General features: G+C 37.6%; 1 protein-coding gene across 3 annotated transcripts in view; it reads right to left on the bottom strand.

Moving 5' to 3' along the window:
- Window positions 1–3,285: 3,285 nt before the first annotated feature.
- The window catches only part of CEP85L (centrosomal protein 85 like), a 147,946-nt gene continuing 131,237 nt past the window's right edge, over window positions 3,286–19,994 (bottom strand). For 2 of the 3 annotated variants that reach the window (XM_070376364.1, XM_070376365.1), the window contains 2 exons: window positions 18,858–19,089; window positions 3,286–7,780 (listed from right to left, as the gene is read on the bottom strand). In XM_070376364.1, coding sequence (XP_070232465.1) covers window positions 7,617–7,780; window positions 18,858–19,089 — 396 coding nt within the window. In that variant the 3' untranslated portion in view covers window positions 3,286–7,616. The remainder of the gene's footprint in view (window positions 7,781–18,857; window positions 19,090–19,994) is intronic. The other variant, XM_070376366.1, reaches the window with a different exon arrangement.

Genomic DNA, 19,994 nt, shown 5'->3' with positions numbered 1-19,994 from the left:
TATGGGTCAGCAAAACTCTACAAATAAATAATTTTGGCTTTGAGAGTCATATAGGCTCCTACAACCATTCAATTCTGCAATTTTAGCTCAGAAGTAGCTTAGGCAATAGGTAAACAAATGGACACGACTGTGTTCCAATGAAACTTTATTTCCAAAATCCAAGTGGTAGGCTAATTTGGCCTGTAGGTTATTGCTCACCTAATGGTTGGAATTGAAAGTGAAAATTGGACTCCACAGCTGTTTTAGGAAGGGAAGTGCTGGCAAGTGCCCTTTACTTTGAGTTGGGGTTTTGCTACGTGAGCCAGATACGGTGCGGGGGTGGGGTGGGGGGGGGCTCTCCCAAGGGCTCAAACCCTTGCTCTAAATCAACTGAAGCCCTGAGTTAATTAGGTTGATTAGTGCCCCTAGCCCTACCAGAAGCAAATTTAAGTCCTGTCTGGAGAAAGATAACATTATCTAGAGCCTTAAGTATTTTCATATAAAATATTCAGCTCTGAAAAAAAAAAAAAAAAAACACAGGTGAGAACAAAAGACTTTATTTTAAAAATGAAGAGAAACAACAGATAATAGAAACAAACTGAGGATACAGATAATGGGCTTTAAAATATTTATGCTTAATTTGCTTAAGAAATCAGTGAAAAAATCGATAATGTTGAAAGAAAACTAAAAATTCTAAGGAAGAACCAAATGGAAGTTTTAGAACTGAAAAATACAAAACCTGATATTGGCCAACTCTACAGTTGGATTTCATAGATAATTAAATATAGCCAAAAGGAGACATAGTCAATTAGAAGATATATCACAAGAGAACATTAAGAATGAAGGGAACAAGAGTAGTAAAGAACATAAGACACATAGTGGATAAAAGAGAAGATACACATAACTGGAGGCACAGTTATAGGGAAAAGAGGAAGCAGGACAAAAAACAATATGCAGAGGAATATGACTGAGAAATTTTTGAAAGTCTTGAAGGATACCAAGTCACAGACATAAACTACTTTAAGTAGAAGGGATGCTAGCTGTTACTATATGCTTCAATGACTATTCGCCAGACTTGTGCATAGATATATACATAGATGGAACTGCATTCACTGTTTAAGCTGACATTTTGCTGCTCCTTTAAGACCTTGAATTTGTCCTTACAAAACCTCCACAGCTGGCTTAACGCCCAATGAGATTGTTATGCTCCAGGAACACTGGGGCTAGGAAACAACTGTGTCCAATCCTGTGGCCTGAACCCACAGAAGGGCAGAGAGAGGACAGTCACAGGAGAGATTAGCAAGAGGCCCAAGGGACGGAGGAAAATGGAACTTGCCTAAGTAGGGTTTATTATCACTTTACATGTCCCATTAAAAGCCCCACAGCCTCCAAGGATGACCTATGCTATAAAAACCATTTCTTTCCCCTTTGAAATCATTCTTCCTTCCTGGGGCTAACAACAGGTATTTGCACGTCTCTGGAGATTAGTATGTCCTACAGGCTTATTAAATGCAAAGTCTAATAAGACAACATGCATGCTCTCAAAGAGTTCAAAGTCTGATGAGCTCTTTATGCTGTTCAAAAACAATGGCATAAAAGATGAGTTTCAAGAAGGGTGAAACCAAGAGCTTCACATCAAGTGTGGAGACTCATGGAACACAGGTGGGAGCACGACAAAGGACAACGCTCACCCCAGAGGGAAGAGAAACAAAAGCACCTCTGGTATACAGAGGAAGTCTGATACACCATCGCATTGTTGTCTATGAAATGTTACTCCATCTTCCCCAAAGTATTAACATATATTCAATAATCAATCAAAACCTGAGGTTATGAAAGAATGCTGGTTTTCAACTCTAGATAGAGAACTCTTACTGACAGATCCTGGGCTATTTCCAGCTTTTGATTATTATGGATAAAATCACTGTGAACATTCATTTCCAAGTCTCTTTTTAGATGAATGTTTGTATTTATCTCAAGTAAACACCTAGACTGGAATTTCCAGGTCACAGAGTAGGGTAGGTGTATGTTTCATTAAAACTTCTATTATAAAGGAATCTACGGAGATTGTGAAGTGAGACTGTGTTTAAGTAAAAACAGGTGGCTGAAATGGAAAGCTGTTTTTTCTTTTTGTGATCACACTGAATTTATCAGGGAGAGCAGTTTTACTTGAACATTGAAGAAATCTTTGTCACAATTTCAGTCCTCAGATGGGAATCTCCACTAAATCAAGGAGACCATCTTAACTGACATGATGTTAGAGTGCTATTTATTTGTAAACAATTTGCTCTACTGGATCCACATGCCATCATTTTGCACCAACACTAAGAGGATATTTACTCCTTTCAAACTGAGTCCTTTGTATTTCTACACAGAAAGACTGGTTGGTTGGGAAACTGGCCTAAAAAGGAAGCTCAAAGTACTGGCAAAATCACTGGGATGAACCCCATCAAAAGTCTTTGCTGACTCCATTGAAACTTTATTTTTAAAAGCAGATCAAAATGATCATATGTTTTCTTATAAAGCAGAAGACTGTTCATTAATAACCTTGGAGATACTCAAGGACTTTAACTATTCTGTTTTTATTTCCAAGTCATTTGCTTACAACCTATGGGGTTTGTAATGCATGCTTCTTTTTCCTGTTAACTGAATTAGATGCCTCATTAAAAACTCTTGACAGCAATGCCAAGTTAACTGGACTAGAAACAGACGCTGCTAATCCAAATGTTAACCAGCAGGCAACATTAAGGCACATATGACTTAGAACAAGGACCCAGGCCATCAATCTGAGATGTTGAGGCCTCTGCGGAGCAATCTTTTAACAAGGTCTTATTTGTATATGTTTCAGTAAGGTTTTAATCTCTGATTAGAAGGGAGGAAATAAAAAAGATTTACCTTGCCAATCTTTCAGCAATATAAAAAACTGAAATCTGATTTTGTCTGTTGGAAAAGTAGAGAGAAGACTCTTGATTCAAATAAGAATTTTAGAAATTCAAAGTAGAGATACAGTTCTATGAGCTGAAATGCATAGCCATGCCTTGCATTTATGCCATCAGAAAATCTCAGTGCCCTTTAAGGAAAAGGCCTGACAAAACGCTTTGCAATGACTGAAAAGAAACCCTCAGACAGACATAGGAGGCAGAAGTGCCCCTGTTCTAGTAAGATTTTTTTCTTGCATAAAGAAAACTTTGAAAGAGTCAAGCCAGCATATTCTTGTCATTGAGAATTCAGAGTGTAAAATTTCAAATACATTTTTATATCAACATTAGGCACTTGGTAGACATAAATCTTTTATAAAAAATTTATTTCTCTGTTAATACAAATTCCAACATCAACAAACAATAGTCCAGTGGAAAAATACTTAGCCATTAACATTGAAAACTTTTTAAAATTTAATAAATAGAACTTTGGCATTCAAAATTCTAGCTGTAAACCCTATTTAAAAACAAAAACAAAAAACAACCCCTTTACAAAAAAAGAGGCAAGGATAATAATCAGAAGGCATAAGCCAACCAGTGGCTTCACATTCTTTTTACAATAACTGTATTTCAATTAAGTCATGACTATTGTATTTACACATGAGGTATTCTGGGCGGTTCAAAAACTGAACCTAGTTTATAAAAGCCACCAGTCATAGTGACTGATGGTATACTCTGCTGTGCTTTTAATGTAGCCACCTAGCACCTTACTACTTCTTGACATCACACCAATGTGATGCTGAATTTTATGTTTATGTATTTAAATAACTATACATATACATATATACACACATACACACAAATGACTACATTCCAAAGGAGTTTCCTGCTCACTAAACAGGGAAAAGGTTGGACTCCAAAGACGTATTATTTGATAACTCCCTTTATGTTTATTAAGGTATCTACCTAGTAACAAAAACTCCTCCTTGCTTTAAACGAAAATCCTTAATCAAGTCTATTTACAGAAGAACAAGGTGCAATAATCATCAACATTCTTACAGCTCATGTAAATAGAAATGAATGCTTACTGCAGGCAAAAAGGCACAAAAGGTTCTTCATGTATGCAGTTGCAACAGTGTTGTTAATGACATTGATTTGAAACTACATTCTTAATATACTCAATGCTTCTTTTAAATAAGATAAAAATCCAAATATCCAAAACCTTTCCCTCTTCATGATTAAATGCAAGTTATTATTATACAGCAATTTCTAGCATGACATTTTGGGGTGAAGCTAGAAATTTTATGTTTTGTGAACACTGGAAAAAAAACTGTCAAAAATGGAAACAAAATGAATTAACTTTGGCTCTGAGACCTCTAGCTACTGGCAGTTTCAAATGACATTGTCTGAGTAAGCATGGTTATGAGAATTGCTTATTTCTGTAATTACGTATCTACAATGATACAAAGCTGCATAAGAGAATGCCAAAATCCAAAGATGTGCCTGAGCTGAACTATGTGATGTAAAAATAGAGTCCAAGTTCTCAGCTACTGTATTATTCAATGAACTATTACTGATATTGAAAGAACATTCTCCTAATAAAGTAGTTCCTTTAAAAATGCCATCTAAGAGAATCCTATTAATAAGTCTTGAACTATGACAAAATTTATAATTTCATTAGTCATTCATTATTGTACATTATTGTGGAAATGTACAATATCCATTTTAGCAACACTTTCCAGCCCTTGAGATTGTCTCTAACGAGCTACTGAAAGAAGTCTAATTCAGCTTAATAAATTGTCATGATCAAAACAAATGTCACTAATAACAATATGGTTAACATTGAATACTGACTCCTATTTCAAACACAAAAAGGGGCCACACTTATTGAAAAAAAAAAAGAAAGAAATAAACTCAGACAAGGCTTACCTAAGTCAATACTTAAGCAAATTTCAAATAGATTTACTTTAAAACTTAGGTTAATTTTCACCTCAGACAGATAATCACTGTAATAACTCCTAAGAATATCCTACTTCAAACTAGGACACGACACTACAGAGTTTCTACTTGTCCACCTTACCTAGTCTAACCATAAAATCTTTGTTTTTAAAGAGATATCATTATTCTTACTATTCTAACATAAAAGGTTGTCTTGGAGAAGGGAATTTTCTGAAAAATCAAAATTAAATACTAACAAATTAGACTGCTAATAGCTTTATTTCCCCCAAAATTCCCTCCAAGGCTGTCTGCTTATTATCTAGGACCCTTTACAAAACCCAGATTCCAAGAGATAAACAGTCTGTAATTCAAGGTTATACTTAAATTATTACATCTTAATTCTCCTTTTCATGGAGGGGAAACTGAAATATATCAGCAGTAGTTAGTTAATTTTCTGTTAGGTTAAAATTTTTTACCCCAAGATATGTAAATTAAGTCAAATTTTTTGAGTTTTCGAAAACTTACTTTTTAAAAATATAAATTATTTTATCACAACAAAAGCGGAAAACAAAGTATCTACAGTCAAAACAAATGACCAACAGTTTGTTTAAACAACACTAATGACCATAAAACTCCCAAACATATACATTTTAGTAAGAACCTAGTGATCCAAATCAGTGACTATTTGCCCATTATCACTATCATTTCAGAGTACCTTTATTTTCAAAATTGTGGAGGTTGAGGGTGGGGGGAGGGGACTCTATTCAAAGAGAATGTAAAAATGTGTGCTACACTTGTGGATTATCTATTAGATGCTAATTATCTACTTTACTATAAATAACCATTTTTACAGATATTAATTTTTACAAGGCAGAATTCTTTGTATCAGATTTTTGGTATATATTTACTACTCCTTGATTGTCTTAAACCACCAACATTCAAAAACAGATCAACATCTTAGAAAGCCAAATTTTTGCTACTGACCAAGTCCCTCCTTTTAACTTAAGGACCGTGGGAAGCAGAATCCCTACAATGCACTGATTTCTTAGTGTTCAGATCCTAAGACATTAAATGGCAGGGAGGACTCAGGCACTGAACAGAAGGGAAGGCTGATGTCCTTACAATGTATTATAACTGATTGCTGAAATGTAACTATTGAATAACTGTTGAGAACTGTCTATAAGTCAAATTCTGAGCTGAATGTCTTCCTGGGTAGTTTCTTTGAAGGTCTATCCCAAATATGTTTTCACTGCTGAAATTATTCAGGAGCATATTTTTCTAGGAGCAGCCTTTATACCATTAAATATAAGTCTGGCAAGAAAACAGACATGTGATCTGCTCTTGCCCCAAACAATATTCTCCAGCTTGATTTTCATCCTTTGTTCCTTCTACCTACTATTGTCTTGACCTAAATGAGACTTGGGGCTGTATCAAGAGATAAATCAAAACCAATGTGTAAAGGACATTGATTGCCACAACTAAGTACATTCAAAAGAATGTACTAAATGCTCTGAAGGTAATAAAATATAAACTCCTTCCGAGATACAACTAAAATAGGGAAATACTCATTTGGAAGTTTAAATGATTGCATGTCTACTAAAAAAATCAGTTGTATTTCATCGTGATATCTTATACCCTAGAAGAACAACTAACTGGGGCAAGTTTATATTCTATGAAGAACCCTGTTTTTAATGTACTTTACCTAATAAAAGGAATTTCAGTATCACTTAGGTTTAGATTTTGTTCTATGCTAGTGATAATTCAGATATAAAGAATACAGGTTGATTTTTTCTTAAAGTGGTTTCAACTTCAAAACAGATACAAAACTGTTGAAAATGTAAACACTGGAGATTTGGATAAACGAGTTATTGTTCCAGAGTCATTTTGTTCATTTTACAATAATGATCTGAGGCCTTAGGTTTGCATTAATTGTATATGGCTTTGTTTACACTGATATATATATATATATATATATATATATAATCTATAAATAAAAATTGTAAATAGTAAGGGACATGTTAAAATTAATTCCGATTATGTTAAATCACCTTGTAATACATAAATTATAATGCTAATGGGATTAACCATCACATCAGTATTTCACACCTCTTACAGGATTCACAATCACTCTGGAAAAATCACTGACCTGTCTACAGTACGAAAATCAACCCAACCCCACAACCTCACCATCTCAGCACAGTGATCGTTCAAAACACAAAAGGTTTTGCTGCTGTACTGCTGTTACAACACTTGCCTGGTGGGAACTCTTGCTGAGCCAACCTTGAAAACCCCAAGTACAACACAAGCTTCTCCATAAAGAAAAAAAAGAAGCACAAGAATATAGTGTGTGCCTTTCTCAGAAGCTCTGCTTTGATCTTAGAAATCCTTACAATTTTGTAAATAAGTACACATGCATGCACACACACACACACACACACACACAATTATGTGATTAAAAGAAATTCTATCCCTTTATCTGAAGGGCACTCTTCACAGCTTGGTCCTACAGTCAGTAGTTTGAGAATACAGATTTTTTTTTTTTCTTATACATTTTATCATATTTTTCAAATGGCAATTTAATTTTTTTTGCCTGATTAGATAAGCCCCTTCGAAACTTTCTCACATCCCAATTCTTCTGCGACAGAACAAATCCACAGAAAAAAACCTACGCAGCAAGACACATGTCACTTGCAACTTTCTATCATGGCTCCTGGAGAGAAACATGAAGAACTGAACACAGCAGCACTTTGCAACGGGTTGTTGTTGCTGTGGGCCCAACACTGGTCACTGGGTAACGCAGTTGTCTCCCATGTCCTGAGCATAGCGGTCCGATATTGCGGTCCGTAGTTCATCTATGTCCCTCCGTAACTGGCATACATCTGACAGTTTTTTAGTGAGTGCTTCTGGGCTATGGTCATTCTCAGTTTCTTCAGCTGAACAGTTCATTGCTGTGGATATAGAACATGGAGAAAATGTCACATTTTTTGGTAACAAAGGCATTTTAGGATTTTCAGCCTAATTATCATTGGAAATATAATGCTATACACTCAATACAGGTCAAGCTCAGGTTTAAATTTTGCACTACAGTAAATGGATCTTATCTATTTGGTCCTTTTAAAATTTTGCTAGTGAAAATGCATAAATTCATACAGTGATACGCACAAATTCAACAGGTTTAATGGATGACAATATTCCCAGAGTAAAAAGGAACATGCTAATAGCTCTCTTCAAACCCAACTAGAGACAAAAATCTGAAAATCTTTTGGGTGGTAAGGGGCACTATCTTATATTTTTACAGACTGCAAAGTAAGAAGAATTGAGAGTGTGAGTGTGTGTGTGTGTTGTGTGTGTGTGTGTATGCTGGAATTCCAAACATTTGAATTCCAAATGATTGAATCAAGCTGAGAGCCAACTGCCCAATGGCTAAATCACTGAGGGTAAGGGCTGAATTCAGAATCAGGTAACATATTATTTTAACAAATACTAATTTAACTGTTTTATTGTTCATGATCCATGATCTAGACATTGTACTGAGTGCTGAGGTCAGCAAAATAATGCACCTGGTGGCTTATTCTTAATGATTTACATACATTCCATAAACAAGCAAATTCAGTCAGGTGTCCTAGGTAACCGCCCACGACACAAAGGCTACAGCAACATAAGGAAGAGAACAAGGTGGCCTAACTGGAGAGGGGACAGGTTCTCTGAAGAGGCCAAGGAAGCAGAATGAACACAGGTATACAGAAACAGAAAACAGAACAGTCTGATATAAATTGAGAAACATCAAGAAAATCAGTACCAGCTCTAAAATGGTTGAGCATAAATGGTTGAGACAGAGGAATGTCAAGAAACGAGACTAGAGAGGCAGGTGGGAACTACCTTTATGTCTGTTCTAAGGGGTGTCTGAGGAAATCTGAAGTGAAGTCACTCAGTCGTGTCCGACTCTTTGCGACCCTGTGGACTGTAGCCCACCAGGCTCCTCTGTCCATGGGATTTTCCAGGCAAGAGTACTGGAGTGGGTTGCCATTTCCTTCTCCAGGGGATCTTCCCAACCCAGGGATCGAACCCAGGTCTCCTGCATTGCAGGCAGATGCTTTAACCTCTGAGCCACCAGGGAAGCCCCAAGTGAAAGTGAAGTCGCTCAGTCGTGTCCGACTCTTTGAGACCCCATGGACTGTAGCCTACCAGGCTCCTCTGTCCATGGGATTTTCCAGGCAATAGTACTGGAATAGATTGCCATTTCCTTCTCCAGGGGATCTTCTGGACCCAGGGATCGAACCTGGGTCTCCCACATTGTAGACAGACGTTTAACTGTCTGAGCCACCAGGGAAGTCCCCTAGTATTTCCTCTGATTTCCCCACAGGAAATGTGAACTACGGGTTAAATGATGGCTCTGGCAGCAACATAAAAGATGGTTCGGGGGCGCTCCAGGACCTGAGGGTTCTTTGGAAGGAGAGCGTGAGTGAGGGAGCAGGCGAGCTCCTAGGAGGTGTGGGTGTAGGGAGAGAGAGAGGGAAGGCAGCGGTGGCAGCAGCAGTGCGGGGGAACAGCAGATTCTGACCAGAGCCACACCAAGGGGAGCTCGCGGTTGCGACTTGCCGCCCTAGGCACTCTCCCAAGTCCGGCCTGCTTGGCGAGGACTTCTGTCTCCTGGCCCAACCTTGTCAAGCAAGCTGGGATCTACGAATGGAAAGGTGACCAAGCCCAAAGAGGAGAAAGATGCTTCTAAGGAGATTAAGCCCTGAGCCTTTGGAATGGGAGCACTGACTCCAAGACCCCAGACTTCCAGAGGACTAACCCTGGGAGTATCAAACAGTGAGAACACACACAAAGGAAACCACTTGAATACAAGACCTGGCATCACCCAACCACCAATAGCACCCTGTGCAGGACGCCTCATCTAAACAACAAACAAAACAAAAACACAAACCCAATCATCAGCAGACAGGATTACCACCTCACTCAGCCTTGCCCAGCAGAGGAAAAACAAACAAACAAAAATGCATACAAATCTCACCCTATACGAAGCTTACACTAACCACTGGACCAACCTTAGGAGGGCAGAAACCAAAAGAAAGAATTCAACTTTGAAGCCTGGGAAAAGGAGACCTCAAATACACTAAGTTAAAAAAAAAAGTGAAAAGGCAGAGAAATACTACACAAATGAAGAAACAAACTAGAAACACAGAAGTCCAAAGAAATGAAGAGGAAATAGGCAAACTACCTGAAAAAGAATTCAGAATGATAGTAAAGATGATCAAAAACCTTGAAAACAAGATGGAGAAAATGCAACAAGAATCAATTAACAAAGACCTAGGAGAATTAAAGAATAAACATCCAGAGAAAAACAACACAATTACTGAAATTAAAAATACTCTAGAAGGAATCAGTAGCAGAATATCTGAAGCAGAAGAACGAATCAGTGAGCTGGAAGATAAAATGGTGGAAATAACATCTAAAGAGCAGAAGAAAATAAAAAGAATGAAAAGAACCGAGGACAGTCTCAGAGACCTCTGGGACAATATCAAAAGCACCAACATTCAAATTATAGGTATTGAGAAGAAGAAGGGAATAAGAAAGGGTATGAGAAAACTTTTGAAGAGATTATACTTGAAAGTTTCCCCAACACGGAAAAGGAAATAGTCATACAAGTTCAAGAGGCACAAAGAGTCCCATACAGGATAAACCCAAGGAGAAACACGCCAAGACGCATACTAATCAAACTAACACAGACTAAACACAAAGAAAGAATATTAGAAGCAGCAAGGGAGAAGCAACAAGTAAAATACAAGGGAAAAGCCATATGCTTAACAGCTGATCTTTCAGCAGAAACTCTGCAAGCCAGAAGGGAATGGCAGGCATATTTAAAGTACTAAAAGGCAAAGACTAACAACCAAGATTATAGTACCCAGCTAGGATCTCATTCAAAATTGATGGACAAATAAAATGCTTTTCAGACAAGCAAAAGTTAAGAGAATTCAGTACCACCAAACCAGCTTTACAACAAATGTTAAAAGGACTTATATAGTCAAGAAATACAAGAAAAGAAAAAAGATCTATAAAATCAACCCCAAACAATTAAGAAAATGGCAATAGGAACATGTATATCAATAATTACTTTAAATGTAAATGGATTAAATGCTCCAACCAAAAGACACAGACTGGCTGAATAGATAAAAAAACAAGACCCATATATATGCCGTCTACAACAAACCTACTTCGGACCTAAAGACATATAGACTGAAAGTGAGAGGATAGAAAAATATATTCCATACAAATGGGGAGCAAAAGAAAGCTGAAGTAGCAATCCTCGTATCAGACACAATAGATTTTACAATAAAGACGGTTACAAGAGATAAGGAAAGACACTACATAACGATCAAGGGATCAAGCCAAGAGGAAGACATAACAATTGCAAATATCTATGCACCCAACATAGGAGCACCTCAATACATAAGACAAACACTAACAGACATAAAAGGAGAAACTGACAGTAACACAGTAATAGCAGGAGACTTTAACATCCCACTCACACCAATGGACAGATCATCAAAACAGAAAATTAATAAGGAAGCACAAGTCTAAAATGATACATTAGATGAGATGGATCTCAATATCTTCAGGACATTCCATCCAAATGCAGAAGAATACACCTTCTTCTCAAGTGCACATGGAACATTCAGCAGGATAGACTACATCTTGGGTCACAAATCAAACCTTAGTAAATTAAAGAAAACTGAAATTGTATCAAGCATCTTCTCTGACCACAATGCTATGAGACTAGATATCAATTACAAGAAAAAAACACTGTAAGAAACACAAATACATGGAGATTAAACAGTGTGTTTCTAAACCAACAGGTTACTGAAGAAATCAAAAGGGAAATAAAAACATTTCTAGAAACAAATGACAATGAAAACATGACAACTCAAAACCTATGGGATGCAGCAAAAGCAGTTCTAAGAGAGAAGTTTATAGCAATACAATCCTACCTCAAGAAACACATCAAACAGACAACCTAACTTTATACCTAAAACTGGAAAAAAAAAAAAAACCCCCAAAATTAGTAGAAGAAATCATAAAGATCCAACCAGAAATAAATGAAGAGGAAATGAAAGAAACAATAGTAAAGATTAATAAAACTAAAAGCTAGTTCTTTGAGAAAATAAACAAAATTGACAAGCCTTCAGCCAGACTCATCAAGAAAAAAAGAGAAGACTGAACCAGGAAGAAACAGAAATTATGAACAACCCAATTACAACCACTGAAATTGAAGCTGTGAACAAAAATCTCCCAAAAAAACAAAAGCCCAGGATCAGACAGCTTCACAGGAGAATTCTATCAAACATTTAGAGAAGAGGTAATGACTATCCTTCTAAAACTCTTTCATAAAATTGCAGAGGAAGGAACACTTCCAAACTCTTTCTACGAGGCCACCATCACCCTAATACCAAAACCAGACAAAGACAACACAAAAAAAAGAAAACTACAGTCCAGTATCACTGATGAACATATATGTAAAAATCCTCAACAAAATTTTAGCAAAGAGAATTCAGCAACACATCAAAAGCTCATACACCATGATCAAGTTGGGTTTATTCCAGGAATGCAAGGATTCTTCAGTATATGCAAATCAATCAATGTGATACACCACATTAACAAATTGAAAGATAAAAACCATATGATCATCTCAATAGATGCAGAAAAAGCCTTTGACAAAGTTCAGCACCCATTTATGATTAAAACTCTTCAAAAAATGGGCATGTAAGGAAACTACCTCAACATAGTAAAGGCCATATATGATAAGCCTACAGCAAACATTACTCTCAATAGTGAAAAACTGAAAGCATTCCCCCTAAGACAGGAACAAGACAAGGGTGCCCACTTTCTCCACTGTTGTTCAACATAGTTCTGAAAGTCCTAGCTAGAGCAATCAGAGAAGAAAAAGAAATACAAGGAATCCATATCAGAAAAGAAGAAGTAAAGCTCTCACTGTTTGCAGATGACACGATACTGTACATAGTAAACCCTAAAGATAGTATCAGAAAATTACTTGAGCTAATCAGTGAATTTAGCAAAGTTGCAGAATACAAAATCAATACACAGAAATCACTTGCATTTCTATATACTAACAACGAAAAATCAGAAAGAGAAATGAAGGAATCAATCCCATTCACCATTGCAACAAAGAGAATTAAATATTTAGGAATAAACTTACCTAAGGGGACAAAAGAACTGTACACAGAGAAATTATAAGACACTAATGAAAGAAATCAAAGATGACCTATACAGATAGAGAGATATTCCATGTTCCTGGGTAGGAAGAATCAATATTGTGAAAATGACTATACTACCAAATGCAATCTACCGATTCAATGCGATCCCTATCAAATTACCAATGGCATTTTTCACAGAACTAGAACAAAAAATTTCATAGTTCATACAGAAACACAAAAGACTCAAATAGACAAAGCAGTCTCGAGAATGGAACTGGAGGAAGCAAGCTTCCTGACTTCAGATTATACTACAAAGCAACAGTCATAAAGACAGTATGGTACTGGCACAAAAACAGAAATATAGACCAATGGAAAAAGAAAGAAAGCCCAGAAATAAACCCATGCACCTATGGGTACCTTATTTTTGACAAAGGAGGCAAGAATATACAATGGAGCCAAGATAGCCTCTTCAATAAATGGTGCTGGGAAAACTGGACACCTACATGTCAAAGAATGAAATTAGAACACTTCCTAACACCAGACACAAAGATAAACTCAAAATGGATTAAAGACATAAATGTAAAACCAGAAACTATAAAACTCTTAGAGGAAAACATAGGTAGAACACTCAGTGACAAATCAAGCAAGATCCTCTGTGACCCACCTCCTAGAGTAATGGAAATAAAAACAATAGTAAACAAGTGGGACCCGATTAAACTTAAAAGCTTTTGCACAGCAAAGGAAACTATAAGCAAGGTGAAAAGACAACCCTCAGAATGGGAGATAATAATAGCAAATGAAACAACCGACAAAGGGTTAATTTCCAAACTATACAAGCAGCTCATACAACTCAATGCCAGAAAATCAAACAACCCAATTAAAAAGTGGGCAAAAGACATAAACCGACATTTCTCCAAAGAAGACATACAGATGGCTAACAAACACATGAAAAGATGCTCAACATTGCTAATTATTAGAGAAATGCAAATCAAAACCACAATGAGATATCACCTCACTCTGGTCAGAATGGCCATCATCAAAAAGTCTACACACAATAAATGCTGGAGAAGGTGTGGAGAAAAGGGAATGCTCCTGCACTGTTGGTGGGAATGTAAATACAGCCACTTTGGAAGACAATATGGAGATTCCTTAAAAAACCAGGAATAAAACCACCATATGACCCAGCAATCCCACTCCTAGGTATATACCCTGAGGAAGTCAGGGTTGAAAAAGACACATGTATCCCACTGTTCATGGGAAATAGATGGGGAAACAGTGGAAACAGTGTCAGACTTTATTTTTTGGGGCTCCAAAATCACTGCAGATGGTGATTGCAGCCATGAAATTAAAAGACGCTTACTCCTTGGAAGAAAAGTTATGACCAACGTAGATAGCATATTGAAAAGTAGAGACATTACTTTGCCAACAAAGGTCTGTCTAGTCAAGGCTATGGTTTTTCCTGTGGTCATGTATGGATGTGAGAGTTGGATTGTGAAGAAAGCTGAGCGCCAAAGAATTGATGTTTTTGAACTGTGGTGTTGGAGAAGACTCTTGAGAGTCCCTTGGACTGCAAGGAGATCCAACCAGTCCATTCTGAAGGAGATCAGCCCTGGGACTTCTTTGGAAGGAATGATACTAAAGCTGAAACTCCGGTACTTTGGCCACCTCATGCGAAGAGTTGACTCATTAGAGAAGACTCTGATGCTGGGAGGGATTGGGGGCAAGAGGAGAAGGGGACGACAGAGGATGAAATGGCTGGATGGCATCACTGACTTGATGGACGTGAGTCTGAATGAACTCCGGGAGTTGGTGATGGACAGGGAGGCCTGGCGTGCTGCTATTCATGGGGTTGCAAAGAGTCGGACACGACTGAGCAACTGAACTGAACTGAACTGACCCCAGTGTTCATTGCAGCACTATTTACAATAGCTAGAATATGGAAGTAACCTAGATGTCCACTGACAGATGAATGGATAAAGAAGTTGTGGTCCATATACACAATAGAATATTACTCAGCCATAAAAAGGAACATATTTGAGTCAGTTTTGGTGAGGTGGATGAACCTAGAACCTATTATACAGAGTGAAGTGAGTCAGAAAGAGAAAGATAAATATCATATTCTAATGCATATATACAGAATATAGAAAAATGGTATTGAAGAATTTATTTACAGGGCAGCAATGGAGAAACAGACATAGAAAATAGACTTATGGACATGGGAAGGGGGAGGAAAGAGTGAGATGTATGGAAAGAGTAACATGGAAACTTATATTACTGTATGTAAAATAGATAGCCAATGGAAATTTGCTATATGACTCAGGAAACTCAAACAGAGGCTCTGTATCAATCTAGAGGGATGGGATGGGGCAGGAGATGAGAGGGAGGTTCAAAAGGGAGGGGTTATATGTGTACCTATGGTTGATTCATGTTGAGGTTTGACAGAAAACAATAAAATTCTGTAAAGCAATTATCATTCAATAAAAAAAATTAAAAAGAAAATTAAAAAAAAAGATGGATTAGGGATGGTGGGGTGGGGCACAACGGTTGACAAAGAAACCAGTCCAGATGAAGGACTATTAAAGCTTGAATTAAGGCAAGAGTGCAATGGAGATGTGGCAGCAGGAATAAATGTTACAAGTAGGAAGGGGCTCACAGACAAGATGAAGTCTGATTACCAGGCAGCTTGGGAAGGGGCCCAGGGATTAGGCAAAGGACACAGATGGGCGAACGAGAGGGTGGAGAATAAAATCTGGGTTGGGTTGATAGCTGGATAGTGGTTCTACTCACTCAGAGGAGGAACAGGTTTAGGGAGGGAAGAAAAGTAGGTTCTGTTTCAGACATATTGAGTCTGCGATACCTATGAAACCGCTGGTTCTAACGTACAGGTGAATAAAGTCAGGAGCTGAAAGGGGATGAATGTCTAGGCAGGGTGAGAGATAAATATCTTTATGGGTCAAAGGTACAGGGAAAGCAGAAAACAAGTGGGTATGTACAAGATTACTTGGAAAAAGTAAACAACAACAAAAGTTTCCAGGAGGCCTGCCAGTATTTAAGTGGTAGAGAATTTCACAGATTGAGGCTGAGCAGTCATAAAGGTAGAAGCAGAACCTAGAGAATGATGTCATGGAAACCATGGAAGCAGAGCTTTATCAAGGGTGAGGTGAACAGTGTCAGCAGACAGTTGATGGGGTGATGAGACAAGGATCAGAAAAACCTCCATTGTTTTTGAGAAATTAGCTGGTTGGTCAAATTTTCACAAGGCCAGACTATAAGGTAAGGACTCTGGGGTTAAACCCTAACAGACTGGAGGGAGTATACATGGTGCCAAGATTGCTGAATCTCCCTTTTACTCATGTTAGGGTTGCTCTCTTACCCTATCACTGCAAAAGTTAATAAACGCTATATAAAAAGCACAAAGGTAGAAGGTTACAAAATAACCCAAAGGATGGCCAGCCCTGAAATGGTGGAGAAAATGAGTCTTTTGTGTGTAAGCTTTTATTTCTTGCTCCAAGAGATGACTGCTAACTTCCAACACCCCATGATCACCCGTCAAACTTCTCCTCCTTTGAGATTCAAGCTAAACACCCCCATGGAGGCTTCACAGCCCCTCCCAGGTAGATTTCACTGTTTTTTCCCCCTCTGTGCTCCCACTGTCCTCTGATCACGTTTCAATTATAGCACTTATTTCAATGCTCTAATATTGTGGTTAATGTGTGAGCAGGAACTGTGTTCAATTTATGTGCATTATCAGCACTTCAGTGCTTGGACTATAGAAGGCATTTGATTAATGCTTACTGAGTGACTGAATATAACATTATAAAGTGTTTTAAAAACCAACTGAATAAAAAAATGGGCAGAAGACCTAAACAAGTAATTCTCCAGAGAAGACATACAGATGGCCAATAGGAACATGAAAATATGCTTAAATGTTGCTAATTATCAAAGAAATGCAAATCAAAACTATAGTGAGGTACTATCCCACACCAGTCAGAATGGTCATCACTAAAAAGCCCACCAACAATAAATGGGGGTGGAGGAAGGGGAACTCTCCTACATTGCTGGTGGGAGTATAAATTGTGCAACCACGATGTAAAACCTTATGGAGGGTCCTCAAAAAACTAAATACAGAACTGCCATGAAAAGAATAAAATGACATCATTTGTAGCGACACGGATGGACCTAGCAATTATCATACTATACGAAGTAAGGACGATTAAGACAAATACCATATGGTATCATCCATAAGTGGAATCTAAAATACAACACAAATGAATTTATTTAAAAAACAGAAACAGACTCACAGACATAGAAGACAAACATCATTACCAGAGAGGAAAAGGGGAGAGGATAAAGGAGGAGCATGGGCTTCCCTGGTGGCTCAGATGGTAAAGAATCTGCCTGCCATGCGGGAGACTCAGGTTTGATCCCCGGGTTGGGAAGATCCCCTGGAGAAGGGAATGGCTACCCACTCCAGTATTCTTGCCTGGAGAATTCCACGGACAGAGGAGCCAGAGGAGCCTGGCAGGCTACAGTCTGTGGGATCACAGAGAGTCAGACACAACTGAGCGACTAACACTTTCACTTTCTTTCATGGGATTAACAGATACAAACTACTATATGTAAACACAACAAGGTCCTACTCCATAACACAGGAACTATATTTGGTTTCTTATAATAACCTATAATGAAATATATATTTTATATGTATAACTGAATCTCTTTGTTGTACACCAGAAACTAACATACAACCCCGTAAATCAACTATACTTCAAATTTCTTTCAAAGTGCTTCTATATACTCACACTCATATATGTGTTCTTACATTCATGGAAAAGAAACTTCTGCTGACATCTCTGAGACAGTTACACGATCAGGAGTATTATTTGGTTCGCCAAAATAACTATTATGATACAAGACTGTAGAATCTCTTTGATGAAACTGGAAATAAAACTAGTCTCCACTCGGTCACATAGTAATCATATTATTAAGCAATTAACTCAATACAGCATGTTGGTATAGAAACATTATGGTCTTATTCCATCATTTCTCCTTACTGAAGTCTATTTCCTCTATATTAAAGAGAGACCAACATATTAATATTATAATGATTTTGGGCCCTTATGTAAGTTGAGTGTTCCAGAAAAAGCAGCAGAGAAGGGACCAGACCCTAGGATAGTACTGAGGCAGCTCTCACCATCAGGGTGCAGGAGGGAAGAATGAGGCAGAACGGGTGGGTGTCACATGGAAAGGGACAAAGCCAGCAGGTACACATCGCAAGGACAACAGAGCTCCAGGCACGAAAACTGGCTCATGTGGCAGCATCGGCACCTACATTAAACAGCTGCCGCAGAACATACACAGGAAAGCGTCTAAGTATTTTCTCTCAGATATTTTACCAGCGGACTGATGGATGGGTCATTAATTTAATACAATTGCCACATGAAAGCAAAGAGAATCATCACTTTTAGGAAAGTAATCAGAAAATCACACTGAACTACCATTCTGGTCACGTATGGAATTCTGCACAGGCAACATCTCCTAACTCATCCATATATGTGGATTTATAGGCATTCTTCCGAGTGGCAGTCCATATCAACCATGACCCTCCTCATTTTTATAAATCCAATGAGGCAAGTTCTAGCTATTAAGCAGTAACAGGTATTCAGAGCCACAGACTGATTCAGAAATTTATAAATCTAAATAGGAAGGGAGATAAAAATAAATAGGGAAAAGACAGACGTTTCTAATTCAAGAAGATATGTTTCTAATTGTTAGGCAATACAGTTAGGACAAGTCATTAGCCACTTACATCTGATTCCCAGTAATAAAGAAAGATTAGGCTCCTTGCCCTGAGCACGCTGATTAAGAATACTACACAATGCCTTCAAGTCAAGCAAACAATAGGACATTTCCTTGAACAGCTGATCAATCACACTCAAATCAAAGAGTGGCCTTTTGCAAAGAACGGTCTGCTGCCTGGACTGTTCTGCTTCCTGGCCCTGATCCAATAAAGAGCAGGTCTCTTCTGTTTGTCTTTGGTTCTGCATTGGATAAAGAAAACAAAAATCAGGCTGTCAGAACAGAGGAAAGGTACTCAAAAGCCATAAAGGTTGACATTCTCCCACCCAAGTCTATAAACAAAACAGTGAAGTCATATTACATGCACAGTAACCAGACTTAACTGCATATATGCATGCAGTAAGAAAAATAAAAAAGGAGAGAAAAAGAATTCAATACTGGAAAGGGTTTCTCTGTGCCATCTGATGTCCGAGGGTGAATCTGAGAGACGAAACATAAATTCCAACAGACTAAGTTTCTAGGGAGTCTCCCAAGGTCTCATATTAAAAGTACCTTGGTTGTTATGTAATTTGCTATGAGATTTATCCCCAGAATAGAAAGAAATGCAAAGAAAATTGAAACCTCATCCTGTAGTTTTATTGTTAGCAGCAACAGTGATTTACCTAATCTGAAACTATTTTTTGTACACTGAGAAAAAAGTATATATGTTACGGTGTTGATAGGAACCAAATTTTTCAGTATAAGAGGAAAAGAAAAGTATAAAATCAAAGATGAAGAAAAAAGTCCAAGCAACTCTCAATTGTTAAATCTGAATTAGAAGTATCAGTGTGAGCTCATGATTTAATATGCTTAGAAAAAGTGACACTCACTTACTCCCCAAATTACCACCATTTATTCCTCATCCTGAAAATTACTAATTAAAGGTAAGTTTGACTAACTTTCCAGGTGGTATTGGAAATTTCAGAAAAGCCAAATAGCCTGGGTTAATGAGGAAAATAAATTTTTTTATAGAAGAATGCCAGCTAATAATTGTAAAAGGAATGATATAAAAATTACTCTTTTAATTGTCTAATGATTCAGATGATCATTGGTGGATGTTAAAACCATCAAGGGAAAGGGTGCTGGCACACTGGCTATTCACACACTT

The sequence above is a fragment of the Bos mutus genome, chromosome 9, assembly GCF_027580195.1.
Source record: "Bos mutus isolate GX-2022 chromosome 9, NWIPB_WYAK_1.1, whole genome shotgun sequence".
Classification (NCBI taxonomy): domain Eukaryota; kingdom Metazoa; phylum Chordata; class Mammalia; order Artiodactyla; family Bovidae; genus Bos; species Bos mutus.
This window is presented reverse-complemented; position numbering and strand designations above follow the sequence as displayed.